Source organism: Parasteatoda tepidariorum, chromosome 3 (genome assembly GCF_982258835.1).
Source record: "Parasteatoda tepidariorum strain Cologne lab strain chromosome 3, Ptep-v5.0, whole genome shotgun sequence".
NCBI classification, from domain to species: domain Eukaryota; kingdom Metazoa; phylum Arthropoda; class Arachnida; order Araneae; family Theridiidae; genus Parasteatoda; species Parasteatoda tepidariorum.
Window position 1 is genome coordinate 36,872,319 of NC_141757.1, and position 16,238 is coordinate 36,888,556.

The 16,238-nt window shown below is 26.6% G+C and overlaps 1 protein-coding gene across 1 annotated transcript in view; it reads right to left on the reverse strand.

The window, feature by feature from the left end:
• The window catches only part of LOC107445360 (nose resistant to fluoxetine protein 6-like), a 107,710-nt gene that overhangs the window by 32,863 nt on the left and 58,609 nt on the right, over positions 1 to 16,238 (reverse strand). Inside the window, exon 2 of the mRNA XM_087159088.1 lies at positions 412 to 601. Within this exon, the coding sequence (XP_087015214.1) occupies positions 412 to 550 (139 nt within the window). The 5' untranslated portion in view covers positions 551 to 601. The remainder of the gene's footprint in view (positions 1 to 411; positions 602 to 16,238) is intronic.

Sequence of the window (16,238 nt, forward strand, 5' to 3'; positions counted from 1 at the left end):
TGGGCTGAAGAAAAGATTATATCTTTTTTTTCCCGCTTTTATTTTTCCGGTTTTTTAAATAAAATTTCATCCTTATTTTTATTTAGTTTTTTTTTTTTATTATTATTATATATATTTGTTTTATTCTTCATTTTGAACTTATATATATATATATATATATATATATATATATATATATATATATATATATATATATATATATATATATATATATATATATATATATATATATATATATATATATATATATATATATATATATATATATATATATATATATATTATAATTATGTTAAGGCAATAATATCAAAAAAGTTCATACATAAATCAAAATAAATTACGAAAAAAAATACATAATAATGAAAAATAAATAATTTATGATAAGAAATAATACATTATATGCATACTAACTTCTAAATGCCCAGTATTTCATCTGTTTTAGACCCAGCAGAAACTTCATCATATCACGTGAGCAGCGGTGTGAAACATTAAACTCTTGCCATGATTTTATTATGAAAGGCATCGCGGTTTTAATAAGTGAATTAACCATCTGTTTTACACCTTTTTCAGCAGTTAGCCACTTCTGAACACTTTCATGAACCTGAAAGTCGTGCACTGTCGTTATATTATTTGGCGACTCCAATATTTCAGGATCAAGCATGAAAGAAAAATCTAAATTGCAAATTAAATAAGTCAAAGCGAATATTATCGGATTTAGTTTCATAATTGTGCGTTTCGTAATTTTTCGATTCAGATTAAGCGTTGTATATTTTAAACTGTCTGATTCGAAATTGCTATGAACAGGTTACTTTAGCAACTAAGTGCATCGGTTATCAGAAACCTGAAGAAAGCTGTACGCTCACTCACGCTTATACAAAAAATATACTGACATGAACTAAGTTCAAATATCTTCAGCTTATAAATTTAAAAAAAAGCAGATAAAAAATGAAGGTTTTACACACAACAAAAGTGCATTGTCTAGAAATATACGCACATTTCTACTACTCATTTCATTGGTGAACTTATCCATTGACGTCATGGAAATATATAATTTAATAAATGTTTCACATATTTGCTGACATCAATGGGTTAACTCTTCAAGGGAAAGTGGAAAGGTGGTTCCCTTTCTAAAAAAAGAAAACAAAGAAGCTTTTTTTTTCTTCATATAGGTGACCTCAGGTAGAAACATGTAGAAAGCATGAACTGTAATTTATCGAGAAAGTTCATTGTCAGAGGCCCCTTTTTGGGGACTATTCTTGAAAATAAAAGAAAGAAAGAACAAGAAAGTCATTTCTTTTCCTTCCGCGGAACAAATGACCACCATAAATAAATTCAGAGTAAAATTACCGGCCAGAAAAATCAAAAATCAGTATAGAAAATTAAGTTTGTAAAAGAATTTAATATATAGTATAAACTCGATACCACAAAAACCTTGTTATGTTTATTTATTTTTCCTTGCCTTATATTTTTTTCCTTGGCATTATATATCCATTTAACGTAAATTCCTATGTCGAAGGGTTGGTTTCTCCTCAAAACCTTTTGCTAAGTCAAAATTTTTTTCGAAATAGAGAATGAATTTTTTCGGAAAAATCACAATGTAAGTTCATTGTAAGCCAATTCTTTTCTATTTAATGCATTATTGTTCTTGTCTTAGTTTTAAAAATGAAATTATCATTGTAGTAATTAGACTTATAGTTAACTATCATTACACACATGTTTAATACAGTCAAACCCCGCTATAGTGAACCTTCAAGGGACCGAAATTTCTGTTCACTATAACCGGGAGTTCACTATATCTGTTACGCAGGCAATTTCACTAATAGTTACCCCTAACTCCTCCCTTTTATTACATTATATTCATATAAATGACTGAAAAATATTATGTAGTAGCAAAAAATGTGTTATTTTTCATCACTCTTCGTCTTGCGTACAAATAAAAATTAGTAATCTTTAGCTGATGAGCAATCCTCAACATCAGATATGGAAACACTTCCCGACTCTCAGATAATTTTTCCTGAATTTCTGTTATTCCGCTTTTAAAACCTGTCTAACCTGCCATTCGAGCACATAAAAGTAGTTTCTATAGATGGTTTTAAAAATCGGTATATCTATTTATTTTGAAGTAGAAATTTCAAAATTATTACAAAGAAAATAGGGGGGAAATCAGTCGAAGACAGAAAAAAGTTCATTATATCCAACTTCCTCAATTTTTTGGTTCACTATATCCACTAATAATAACATTATACGTGTATAGCAAGGCACGGGACCGAGCATTTCGTTCACTATATCCGGGAGTTCACTATAAGCCGTGTTCACTATAACGGGGTTTGACTGTAGTTACTCTTTTGTTTCATGACTCCGCTTTTTAGAGTAATATTTTAGAATATATTTTTTTACATTTTAGAACATATTTAGTTCTGAACCTCGATAACTCGCTATCTCGAAATTTTTTTAACGTCCCTTCAACTTTAAGATATCGAAAGTGTTAAAAAAAAAAAATTTATATATATATATATATATATATATATATATATATATATATATATATATATATATATATATATATATATATATATATATATATATATATATATATATATATATATATATATATATATATATATCTTTTCTCAAAAAATAGTTAGGGAATCATTTCATAAATTTAGAAGTGTTTAGGTTATGCGATTTCTCATACTTATTAATGTAGTTTTAAACTTTTAGAGGTTTGAGGCACCCGCAATAAGTTACAAACGGAAAAGGAACGTTTTCGAACACCCTATACAAAAAAAAATAGCAATTATTTGTAACAGGCAACAATTCGAGAAAAATTCGTTTAAAACTGCCCAAGATTAATTAAAGTAGTTCTTTTACACTGCGCATGCGGAAAAAAGATAGTTTTTTTCTTAATTTAGTTGTGGATTGTATTTGGCAACTAATAAAGAAAGTTCGATTTCAGTATATTAAAAATTTAAAAAGTTTCAAGCAATTTTCTAAACAGTTTTAGAATTTTTTTAGAAAGAAAGATAAAGTTATCAGGGATTTTCGACAAATATCATTTTTTTTTTATGGTACAAGATTTATTAAAAATGACGTCCGCATTAATTTTATTGGAGATCATCCCTTAAATTTTTTTTCGAAACTTTAATTTTCTTAAAGAATCACATTTTATTGTGTGAACATTTATTGCAAGGTATCATTTGTTATTTAGTTTTGTCTAATGATGCAAAACCCCTTAGAAAACCTTTTACCATTTTGAGCTTTCTCTTAAAAAATATAAAAACTACTTTGAAAATTGCTTGAAATTTTTAAGATATTGAAATCGGATTTTTCTCATTAGTTGCTAAATACAATTCACTACAAAATTATGAAAAAAATTAAAAATTTTTTTCACTCAAGCAATGTATAAAAGAAATAATTTAATTTCTTATACAATGCACAGTTTTCAACAAATTTCTTTCAAATTTAAAGAAAAAATTTTGTAAATAATTTTAACTTGCACTAAGAATTTTGTTTTATTTCATAGAATATTTTTAATGCTGTAGCAAAAAAATTAGATTGTTATAAAAATATCCATATCTCAATAAATATTTAAGCTAAGCTTACGAAATTTTGTGCAACGATTGCATATAATTACCAAAATGATTCTTACAAGCTATAAATTTGTTGTTATATTTTTTGTGTATTGTTCAAAAACACTATCAAATCATTTTCAAGAATCTATTTTTGATTTGGTTAATAATATTTTATAATAATGTTATTGGAAAGTTTTAAAATTTTTTCCATTAAAATAGTTTAACGTAATTAAAAGCTATAAATATAATAAAACTTTTGGTAGAACTATTTTTAAGTATAATGATATTAGCGAAAATTTAAGGAAAATTATCATATCCGATTATGAATGTCACTGTGAAGATGAAGAATGTTTTAAATTTATTGATAAACAGCAAAAACATATTATTACTGGAGATTTAAATATTATAGAAAATTTAGAACTAGAATGTTACAAGGCACAAAATTTAGACCCATTTACCATACATGAATTATTAAAATTCTAAAATACTTTCATAATGATCTCAATAAATTTATTTTAAAGATATCAAACAGATTCTCTTTACTTTTAGGCATGTAAACAAAATTGAAATGGGCTGTTAGTTATAACATTAAAAACTTTATTTTCAATAATAAGAGAAATATAAATAACAGTAATTCAATAATTTTTTGCAAAAATGATCAATCAATTAAGCAACTACAAAAATATTTTGTAATTACCCCCAGGACAAAGCTGACAATAATTATGCAATCTTCTGTAAAAAATTCTACGTTGAACTTTGAAATAAGTAGTTAAATAACATTAAAAATTTTAATCTTAGTAATTTAAATAAAAATATAATCATTTAATTTTTTTAGCTTTATATCAGAAGCTAAAAATTAGAACTAATAATATACAATTTCCATACCTAATAATCAGTCTAAAATTTCGTAAAATTCCTATAAAATTTAGAGCACTCACTTAGGGGTTTAATTCTTATCAAACTAAACCTGGCACCATTTTCTCTAACTACATAAATAAAATTATTAATAATATTGAAGACGGTTTTTCTTGGATTATCATTAATAATCAACTCATTTTAGAATTTATAAAACAAAATAAAATTAGTTCGATTGTGACTTTTGACTTCCGAGATCTCTTTAATAGCATTCCCCTTTTTAAACTAAAAGATGTTCTTTTGAGTAATTACCATAATTATAAAACTAACCTTAATTGCGATTTTGATTCTGGAGAAATTCTAACTAGCTTTTTTTTCTTTTTGACAATTACCTTTACAAAGGAAAACAAATTTTTAGTAAAATTGATGGAATACCACAATGATCTAATTTTTCATCTCTCTTAGGTAACTTATTTTTACTCTATTATGAAAAAAATTATTCTCTTAATTTTACATTTGTTTTTAAATTTATTGATAATTTAACTATCTTTAATTTTCAAAATTATACAATTTTGTTAAATAATATTTACCTCGAAGAATTAATCTTGCTTCGTAATCAGGACCATAACGGTAATTAAATATTTTTGGGGATTTAATTATCAAAAAAGAAGAATATATCTGTATTGTTGATTTAATGGATTAACGAAATTATTTTAAATTTAAAATGAATATACTAATTACATGGAATTCTAATGATTCTAAAAGTATTTATTTAAATAAAATTTTTAAACAAATGAATAGAATTAAAAGAGCTTGCAGTAATTTTTATTTATCGAAAAAGCAAATAGACGAACTCTTCCAAAATTTAATAAAAAAATATTGGATATCCAATATTATTGGATATCCATTATTATTGGAGATTCAACATTATTGGATATCCAATATTGGATATCCAAATATTGAATATTCAACTAATGTAATTAAATTCTATATAAAATCATTGAGTTAATTGTATTGCTATAATTAAAAATTTCTTTGTTAACTAAATTTATATTTTTACCATGCGCAAATCCAATCCGGACTTACTTATCACCAAATATGGCTACTAAAGTCTCTTTGTTTTATTCCTTTATTTACAAACTTATTTCACGATTCTCACCATCACTACCGACATCTGATACGAGAAGATGTATTTTACTATGTTTATATTCTCCACAACATTCCACATTTAATTTTAAAAACTCGTAAATATTTGGTCACGAAATTTTGAGTTTCAAAATTTCAATTTTAAATTTAATGATAACTTTATAATTACGATAACTGATACCACAGTTTTCTTACTTAATTAAGGACATATAAGTCCTGGTAAAATATTAAAATACATATGTTTGCTACAACGAGCGTAAAAACTTAATTTTTCTAAATGAAAGTTCAGATTAAAAAAAAAAGAGTATCAAATCTTCGAAAATATTAAAATTCGTCAAAAGTTGGCGTCAACGTCCTGGTCTCTAGTAAATTGTAAAGTCAATTTTACTTGGAGTTTTTCATTGTACTTTGCAGTTGTAGATTATTTATAGATTTACTAATTTCAATTAGAGCTTTGCTAATTTTAATTGTTAAGTTAGAGAAAAAAATGTTCCACTGCGACGACATTCTAAGAGGCAAAATAGTGGCACTTTTATGAGGATCGAAAATCCACCAGAGAAATTAGTCGGGTATTGAATATATCTTATTATGCAACTAGAAGATGGTGTTTGAGGAAAATAAATTGTATTTATAAGTTGAAAGTTCATAATTGAAAGGTATATAATTCGAAATAAATTCTTTATTACTTAAATGTATAAACTTGCTATCAGCATCTGATTTTATTTTTGAATCCGAAATTTTTTTGTATTGTTGTAAAAAAAAAATTAGTTTTTCCAAAACTATTTGAATTATTAACTCTTTAACTCATTTTTTTTAGTAATTTTATGTTAAACTATATTTGAGATTTATTTGTAAAAAAAAAAGTTCATGGAGCCTATCATGGTATATAGTTTCCCTGAAACTAATTTGATTTTTCAAACCTTTGATGGGTTGTAAAATTTTACCTACAGTACAGAATTGATCATTCTGTGCTTATAAATAACCAAATTTATAAATTCTGTTTGTACCTAAAAATGAACTCAGTGATAAGATAAGGATAAGATAAGTGATGAATTGAAGGAGTACTTAATGCACAAAGACAAAATATTTCCCCAGTTTTGACCCCCACTATCCTTAACTATTTCCAGCATTTATGTAAGCAAATCTTTTCATAGGTATTTTTTATTATTTTATTTTCTGAAACTATTAGAAGATGGCCGCAGAAATTACAGGTGAAAAAATAGCTTTGCAACAATATTTAAAAATTAATGCTGTTGATTTTAACTAGTCTTCCCACCGCCTTTTATAAGGTAAAAGTGCTTAATAAAATAAATGATCTGATGATTTAGTTTTCGGGTACTTACTTGGGTCAAGGTTTTTGTTTCATCAAGGTTTCCCTTGATGAAACAAAAACCTTGAAAATTGTATAAATAACCATTTAAAATTTTTTTTGGTAACATTTATAAAATAACAAGTAATTTTCCGAATTAGAATTTTTAAGGAAGTTAGCTACCTATTAATATAAGAGTCCACTCTTGAAACTACCAATCATGTATAAAATATCCTACTACCCTACATGTAGGTTCAAGAATTTGCACTTCAAAAGATTTGCGAATGATACTATGTAAACTTGGTTTGCAGTAAAAAGAATGGATATTATTTACACGCTCCATTCGTTAGTTCATTAAAAAATATTATTCAAAAATTAAAAGAAATAAAAATGTACGTTTATAACACCCCTAATTAAACAAAAGTAACAATTTTTACAGTTTTTACAATAATTTTTTAACTCTGATATTCTTCTCATAAGATAACTTCTTTTGCCGAGACTTTGTCCTTTTTTTAATTATTAAAGCCAGCTTACACATTCGTGTAATTTTTGCATTTTATATTTGAAATTTCAAAGTCAAATGACATGCATGAAATGATTCCTAGTCCAAAGAATCAAAGTTATAAGGTCGATTATTTCGAAAAAAATTAGCTACTTCGGTTCAGTGAAACAATTATCTATGAATCATTAATATTCTTGTTTCCCTATTACGAAATATTAGATCAAAATTTGTATTCATAATTTCTTCAAAACTTGTGTTAAATCTATTATTATAGGTTATTTAAATAGAAATAAAACCTAATGTTAGAAAAAGAACAATTTTTGAGATGATGATTCTAAAAATAGAACAGTTTTGGAATTGTTTTACAAGTTCTTATTTATCAGCTGTTTAACAAAGCAAGGCGTATCGAGCATTTTCCTGATATAGCAATATTTTTTTTTGAATTGTGCTAAAGTTGAGATATAATATTAACAATTTTTTAAACAGATATTTTCAACTTTTTAAACGAAAAGGGCAACTTTCTTAAAGTTAGAGGGCAATAACTTTGAACGTCGAAATAAAATTATCTGTCCATAAATTTTTGGTTCATTTAAAATATTCTCAGCTAGCTGGCAGTAATTCTAAGTTTTATTTCAATAAAAACTTGACATTAATTTAAAAAGAAATTTTCCTTAAAAGGAAAGCATAAATTAAAGTACTGAAACAATTGATTACTATATTACTAGAAAAGTAATATGCGTGGTAGCGTAAAGAATAAGATTTTGAGAAATGTTAAAATTTAATTAAATAGTTAGAAAAATAATTCTGCGAAACAAGCACGGGCAGGTAATTAATAAATTTATTTTAAGACTAGCCGTCTAAGGCGGCCAGCTGTCCGCCACTCTAAAGATTTCACAAATAAAGTCTTTTGAAACATAGCGGGAAATCTGAAGATTAGTGGACAATTAAAGTGTTCCTGTCGCAATTTTGTCTTCATATCCAGTTCTGTTGCAGATGTGTTATAGCTCTTGAGGATGTTTGAAGATGTAACTTTGCTATGGTAACCTAACCTATAATATAACTATCAGGTGGAGACTTGTTTTTTTTATTTTAAAAAAAGGCCTCAGAAATAGTAAAAGCATACAAAAGTTGCTTTCGAAATCATCATTGGCCAATAGCTGAAAATTAAACACGATCCTCTTCCAATCTTCTTTGACGTTCCTCAGGTGTTTCTCGGGCCCTAGCACTGCTAGTTGAGACACGATCCTCTTCTAATCTTCTTTGACGTTTTTCTGATACTTCTTGGGCTCTAGAATTGCTTGTCGAAATTCGGTCATGCTCCATCCTTCTTTGACGTTCCACAGACGTTTATTGGGCCCTTCTTCTTTGAGAATCTCTTAATATCTTTTTCTTTGACAAAATACAAAGTTTTTTGGAAGGCGGTTCTGCCATGTCAGTAATCGGGTTTTTAAGAAGTTAACGAATACTTTAGAACAACAATTACTACGGAAGCTCAGCTTCTACCAAATGAAAACAGTTGAAACGTTAGATTTTGCAATAGAAAAATACGTAGATTAATATGGTATAAAAAAATTTATACCTCAGAATTCAAAATTTTTTCATCTTCAATTAAATTAGATAATGAAAAATAACAAATAATTATTAAAAATTATTTTTAGCATGAAATTATCTTTGGGTAAACCCTATATTTTGAAGGTTAAGAATCCTCTACCCCTTATATTTTGAAGGTTAGGAATCCAAATATGTTTAAAAAATATATGTTTATTAAGAGAAAGTACGTTTTTGTGTCTGATTTCGTAACTTAATTGATTAATTTACATATTTTAGGTCACCCCAGGAATAATTAAGATTGACATTTAGTACATGAAAATCCGATTCGAACGAAAGTTATTCAGGGTGATACCTTTTCTTTATATATAATATATATATATATATATATATATATATATATATATATATATATATATATATATATATATATATATATATATATATATATATATATATATATTAGGGGAAAAAAACTGTAATGCTCATAGAATGAAAGTGTAAAAGCAAAATACATTCATATTTTATTAGAGAGTATTTATTGGGTTGAGAAAAAACCAAAAATGAAAACAAAACCATTTTAGTACAGAATAGGATTCAATGTTTATTCGGTAATTTCTATTTCTAGAATTATTAGAGGTCTTATGAATTTTAAACAGAAAACATTTTCTTTTTCGTTTTTTCCTTAAAAAAAAAGAGCTACAAGAAATTAAAACAAAGTGAATTAAGGAGCAGTTTAAAAATTCGTGATTTCCTCCAGTTTTCGAAATTTCAGATTGCAATAGCATTGTATTAAAATATCGGGATTCTAAATAACGCGTACAGATCTATGGCGCTAAATGTCGAAAGAAAGACGGAAACATAACTTATATTAACAAAGAAAGATGCATAAATAAATAGTATGAAAAGGTAATTATTTAAATGCTTACTTAGAAATTCGCGTGTCGTAATAACATGGAATGGAATCGCCAAAATGACATAGAAAAACAGCGAAATAATTGAAGAAAAAAAAAATTTACAATAAAATTAGCACGAATAAATCGCTTCAATGAAAGATTATTTAAATGCGTTGCTAAAAATTTGCGTAACAAAATAATCTTAACAAAAATTGAAATTTTTAACTCCCCATGGAAAAATATCTCGAATGCTGTCGAAAAAAATGATAGAAAAGTAACTTGCATTTACGATGAATTCGGAAAAAACAAAGAGCGTCAAAAAGTTATTACTTAAATGTGGGATTTGAAACTCGCATGTCAATAATATTGTAGAAAAAATACTGGGTTTTTAAAATCACGTGAAAAACCGTTACAACAACACAATAATTGACTTTAAAAAAAGAAAATCTTTCAAATTTACGATGAAATGAGCACAAATAAAGCACGCCCAAAAGCGATAAATTAAATATATGATTTATAACTCACAAGTTATAATATAATACTAAATGTATCAGGATTTTAAAAACCATTCATAAATTGATAGTTTTAAATACAAAAATTTTAAAAGTATCGAACGTCATTTAAATTCGTGATGATAAACAGGTCGAGAAGTGATATTGACGGGTATCGTATTAAAATTATTGAGTTTTTTCATGACCATGAGAAATTTCGTAGTTATAACCGTTGAAATAGCGATAGAGACACAACATACATTTTTGCAATAGAATCTGTGTAAATTGAACGAATCAAAAAGTGATGACTCAAATATGCGATTTTCGATACTTTTTTTATTTTCAACTAAAAAATAATCATTGTGTTAAGAAATTTCCGCAGGCTGCAGGAAAGTAACGCCTACATTTTAGCATGTAGTTATTCTGTTTGAAGATGATTTGCCCATTTCATTTCAACAGCCGAGCCAACCTCGGTAGACTCAGCTTTATTTGAAATTTGACTGAATTTGTTGGTATAATTGCCGCTTTACCACGTTGATACTAAAAGCAATTAATGTTTATTTACTAAAATATTTTTTTCAAATAAAAGTGGTATGTTTAGAAGAAAGTTAATCAGATTCTTTTTTTTTTTTTTTGTTGTCTTAATAACTACCGCATTTTCAAAAATGGGTATAGCATTATTTTTCTTAGGCAGTTCCTTCCAGAATCTAACCCCATAATAAAGCATCCCACACACCTGCCTCAGATTAACTCCCCTCTAACAGTTCATTATAGACTGCTGCCAAAATTTTCCATTGAATCATGATTCATTGATCATGACGGCAGCTTTCTTATGAATCACGTGTAAAATAGTCATCTTTTATGATTCGTAGTTCGAAAAATGTGACAATTGAGAATGTGAGTAGGAAAAAAAATGGCCATGCTGAATAAAACAAGTACCAGTCAAATAAAATATCTGTACATTAGAAAAAATTCTCAATCCATTTTTTTTTTAAAATTAAGAACTGCAATGTATAAATTATCTTGACAATTAAAAATTTTCTTCATACACTTCTAATATGATTAATTATGAACCTTGTTCAAATGTATTCTTAATATAAACAATTTCTCTTTTTTAGCGCAACTATTTATCTTTCCACAAATTTAAAAATGCACCAATGTTGTTTTTTAATGAAATATTCTATAACGATTATGTTTACTAATGAATTGTAATGTTATATGTAATTTTTCTTTATAATTCTGTAAGCTGATAATGTTTTTAAAACACAGTATTTTACTTTCAAATCCAAACAAAGTCAAATTCTAAAAATTCCAGTAGTTTAAAAAATTAAGCAATCTGCTAAAGTAGCATTACATTATGCAGAAGAGCTAAATAAGAAATCTAGCATCAATTATTTAAAATGTTTGTATATTTGATTATTATATAATATTAGATGATAAAGTAACATCGCGTTATGCAGAAGAGCTAAATAAGAAATCTAGCGTCAATCATTTAAAATTTTTGTATATTAGATTATTATATAATATTAGATGATAAAGTAACATCGCGTTATGCAGAAGAGCTAAATAAGAAATCTAGCATCAATTAATTAAAATTTTTCTACATTAGGCTATTATATAATATTAGATTATTTCGAGCCAAAAATTAATTATGTCTCAGAGAACGACGTAGATACCATAAAATTAGAATGCGATTCACCAAAAGAAATGTTCTACTGGGGACTGATGGCTACGTAACATTACGAACCCTTGCAATTAACTGTCCTGAGAGACTCTCAAAGTTATAGGTATAAAATAGAATCATAGCATCCAATTCGAATGTATTTCTGTAAATATATATAAACTCATCCACCCACGACTACAATCTCTTCACTTTATTATTATAGTTTTATTTATAAAATCAAGAGCTAATAACAAAAAACATTATCTAATAACAATAACATTTATCGTAAATATCTTTAAAAAGTCATTTCCGATTGGGATGTGTTGATAAACCCAAAAGCAATAGAACAATAAGATAGAAAAAAAAATGTGCCAGTTGGTACTAATAAATCAATACATGAACGTGCATAAATTACCGTAAAATAAAACTGGAAGATTATTTTTAAGCAGTTTGTATGCAAAATGCAGCACTACATTAAAATACATTTCTACACTACATTTCAACAGCACTACATTAGCTGATTACAATGCTGATTACTCAGCATCAATGACCAATTGAATTGGAACTCAAGTGTTGAAAAAGTCCCAAACAAAGCATGCGCAGCCTACTGTTGCTTAAGGCAAATTAAAATTTAATAAATCTTTTTTCCATTCAGCTTAAAGGAAACATTCCATTTGTAATGCATCAGACCTATCTTCACGTAAGAATGCCCATCTTGGTCAACATAAACCAAACACAAATGACAAAACTAGTAATAATATTGAACGAGTAGTTAAAAGAAATCACTGGAGCACCTTCCCAATCGAACAATCAGAAAAGATCTGAATATTAAGATAACTATAGTGACTATATTAACAAATTAAGAGCTGCTCAAAAAAATCTGAAACTGCTGATTTTAATCAAATTTTAAATAAGGAAATCGACTTGCATCTTGGCACAAACTTTTTGAGTGAGACTTTTTGAGATTATAAATGACAAAACTAGTAATAATATTGAACGAGTAGTTAAAAGAAATCACTGGAGCACCTTCCCAATCGAACAATCAGAAAAGATCTGAATATTAAGATAACTATAGTGACTATATTAACAAATTAAGAGCTGCTCAAAAAAATCTGAAACTGCTGATTTTAATCAAATTTTAAATAAGGAAATCGACTTGCATCTTGGCACAAACTTTTTGAGTGAGACTTTTTGAGATTATAAATGACAAAACTAGTAATAATATTGAACGAGTAGTTAAAAGAAATCACTGGAGCACCTTCCCAATCGAACAATCAGAAAAGATCTGAATATTAAGATAACTACAGTGACTATATTAACAAATTAAGAGCTGCTCAAAAAAATCTGAAACTGCTGATTTTAATCAAATTTTAAATAAGGAAATCGACTTGCATCTTGGCACAAACTTTTTGAGTGAGGGACCACTTGCACAGCAACTTGACAAACGAAGGCCACGTGCATATTTAGTCATGTTGGTGGCAGAAATGATAATTTTTATATAAACGTTAGTGTTCTGAGTAATACATCTAAAAAAATAGTAATACTATATTCGAAAAAACATTCAAAAATTATATTTTTTACACAATAATTGATTTATATATATATATATATATATATATATATATATATATATATATATATATATATATATATATATATATATATATATATATATATATATATATATATATATATATATATATATATATATATATATATATATATATAGTAGGGAAAAAAATAAATTCTAACAAAAAATAAACTGTAATGATCATAGAGTGAATTACTACTCGTTCAATTATTTCAATAATTGAACGAGTCAATAATTCAATGAATCAATAATTGATTTCTCGTTCAATTATTTCTCAATTATTTTTTACACAATAATTGATTTATATATATATATATATATATATATATATATATATATATATATATATATATATATATATATATATATATATATATATATATATATATATATATATATATATATATATATATATATATAGTAGGGAAAAAATATAAATTCTAACAAAAAATAAACTGTAATGATCATAGAGTGAATGTGTAATGAAAAAAATACTTATTTTCATAAAGAAGTTTTATTAGGTTTAAGCAAAAGCCAAAAATTTAAACAAAACCATTATAGTATAAAAAAAGATTCAATGTTTATCTGATATTATACATCATGTATTTCTATTTTTTGAATTATTAGAGGTTTTACGAACTTAAAACAATAATCATTATCCTCTACTTTTTCAAAAAAAAAAAAAAAAAAAAAAAAAAAAAAAAAAAAAAAAAACCGTAAGTTACAAAACAAAAAAAAAATTAATAGTTTTCCAGTTTCAAAAAATGAATCTCCAGTTATCGAATTTTTCAGATTATAATAATCTTGAAATAAATTATCAGGATTCTAAATGACTCGATGAATTTGCTTACGATGAATTCATTTACGCATTTACGATGAATTCGGTAAAAACTAAGCGCGTCAAAAAATGATTATTTAAATGTGAGCTTTGCAGCCCGTGTGCCTTAATAATATCGTATAAAAAATACGGGATTTCTAAAATCACGTGGAAAACCGTAACAAAAAAAAAGCCCTTTAAAAAATTAAAAAAAAAATCATTTAGATTTGCGATGAAATCAGCACGAAAGAAGCACGTCAAAAAGTGATAAATTATATGCGCGATTCATAACTCCCAAGTTGTAAAATCATAACAAATGTATCGAAATACTAAAAACTATATAGAAATTTGTAGTTATAAATGGGAAAAAAAATCGATACATCACTTGGATTTACGGTGCAATTGAAAAAAATAAAACGATTCAAAAAATGATAATTGAAATTCAAAATGCGTGCATTGTAATATCGTATTTAAAATATTGTTTTTTTTTTTTTAAAAAAAAACCGTTGAAAAAGCGTTTGAGGAACAATATAGATTTACAATAGAATCTGTGCAAATTAACCGCATCAAAAAGTGAAGACTCAAGTGCACAATTTACAATTTTCGAAATTTTTTAATATTCAATGGAAAAAAACAAACAAATCATGTTTAAAAGCTTTTTCGGGCTGCGCATCAACAGTCGGTGAGCCGCAGATTATGCACCTCTAATAGTATTCTATAACTTTATATTCCATAACTTATATTTATAACTAGCTGAATACCCGTTCTTCGCACGGAAATATTTAAAAAAAAAAAAAATTAATAAATCAGTATTAAGAAACACTACGAAATCATGAAATCAAACTAAAATTATAAATCGACACAAGAACCAGATAAGTGATATTTTTAGGGGAATTAATGAATCAGAATTAATGAGATTAAAAAAAAAAGTGACTGAGTAAATACGCAGAGATGCCAACTGCTCCGGACATGCCAAAATAAGAAAAAAAGCGGTAAATAACTACAAAGAAAATTTGCAAATATTTGACTAATTTTTTTTTGTTTTTTAAAAGGTAAAGCATGACATAAGTACCTAGTCCTAGTGTTTAGATTTTATTGGGCACCTGGGCCGCGAAGCGGCCCCTATCCCATTCATCTGGAATTTTTGAACAGTTTTGGTTGAGCAATGAGGTAAGCAGGCAATGGAGTTGCTTTTATGAATGTTTCAAGCTCTTTGCTTGAATAACTAAAAAGGAATCAAAAATAAATTGAGCAGCTTGCTCTAAACTGTGTTTGTTTGATTTTGGAGTTGTTCAGAATTGTATCAGCATGAGTAAACGTTATTTTCAGAAAGGTTGATGAAATTATTTGTTTTGATAGTTATGATATGAGGCGTCGGAGGGGAAATGTGCAGCTATTGATCTGTAGTTTTTATCTTTGATATAATTTTCAAATTTAAAGATTTCATTAAAATTTGCTGTTTTACATTCTATGGCTTTATCGAAAAAATCTGCGTTTAGCTTGTATATATGCTGTGATAGAGTTGGTATTTTGAGGTCTGCATGTATATTGGTATTCCATCTTGCACAGGTTATTTTTCTAAGGATCTTGTTTTGGCATTGGTTTAATTTCTTCAGTAGATGTTGAGGTATCGTTGTCCAGGCAGGTGAGGCATAGGTAAGTATTGGTCGGATCATTGCTGTATATAGTAGCTTCTTTAGTTTAAGTGACATATTCTGATTATATATTAATGGTTGTATGGCTATTATTGCTGCATTTGCTTTATCTATTGTGCTTTTGATGTGATCATTCCAGGTGAGTTTGCTATTGATTATAAGGCCAAGATAATTTGCTTTTTTAACTATTGGT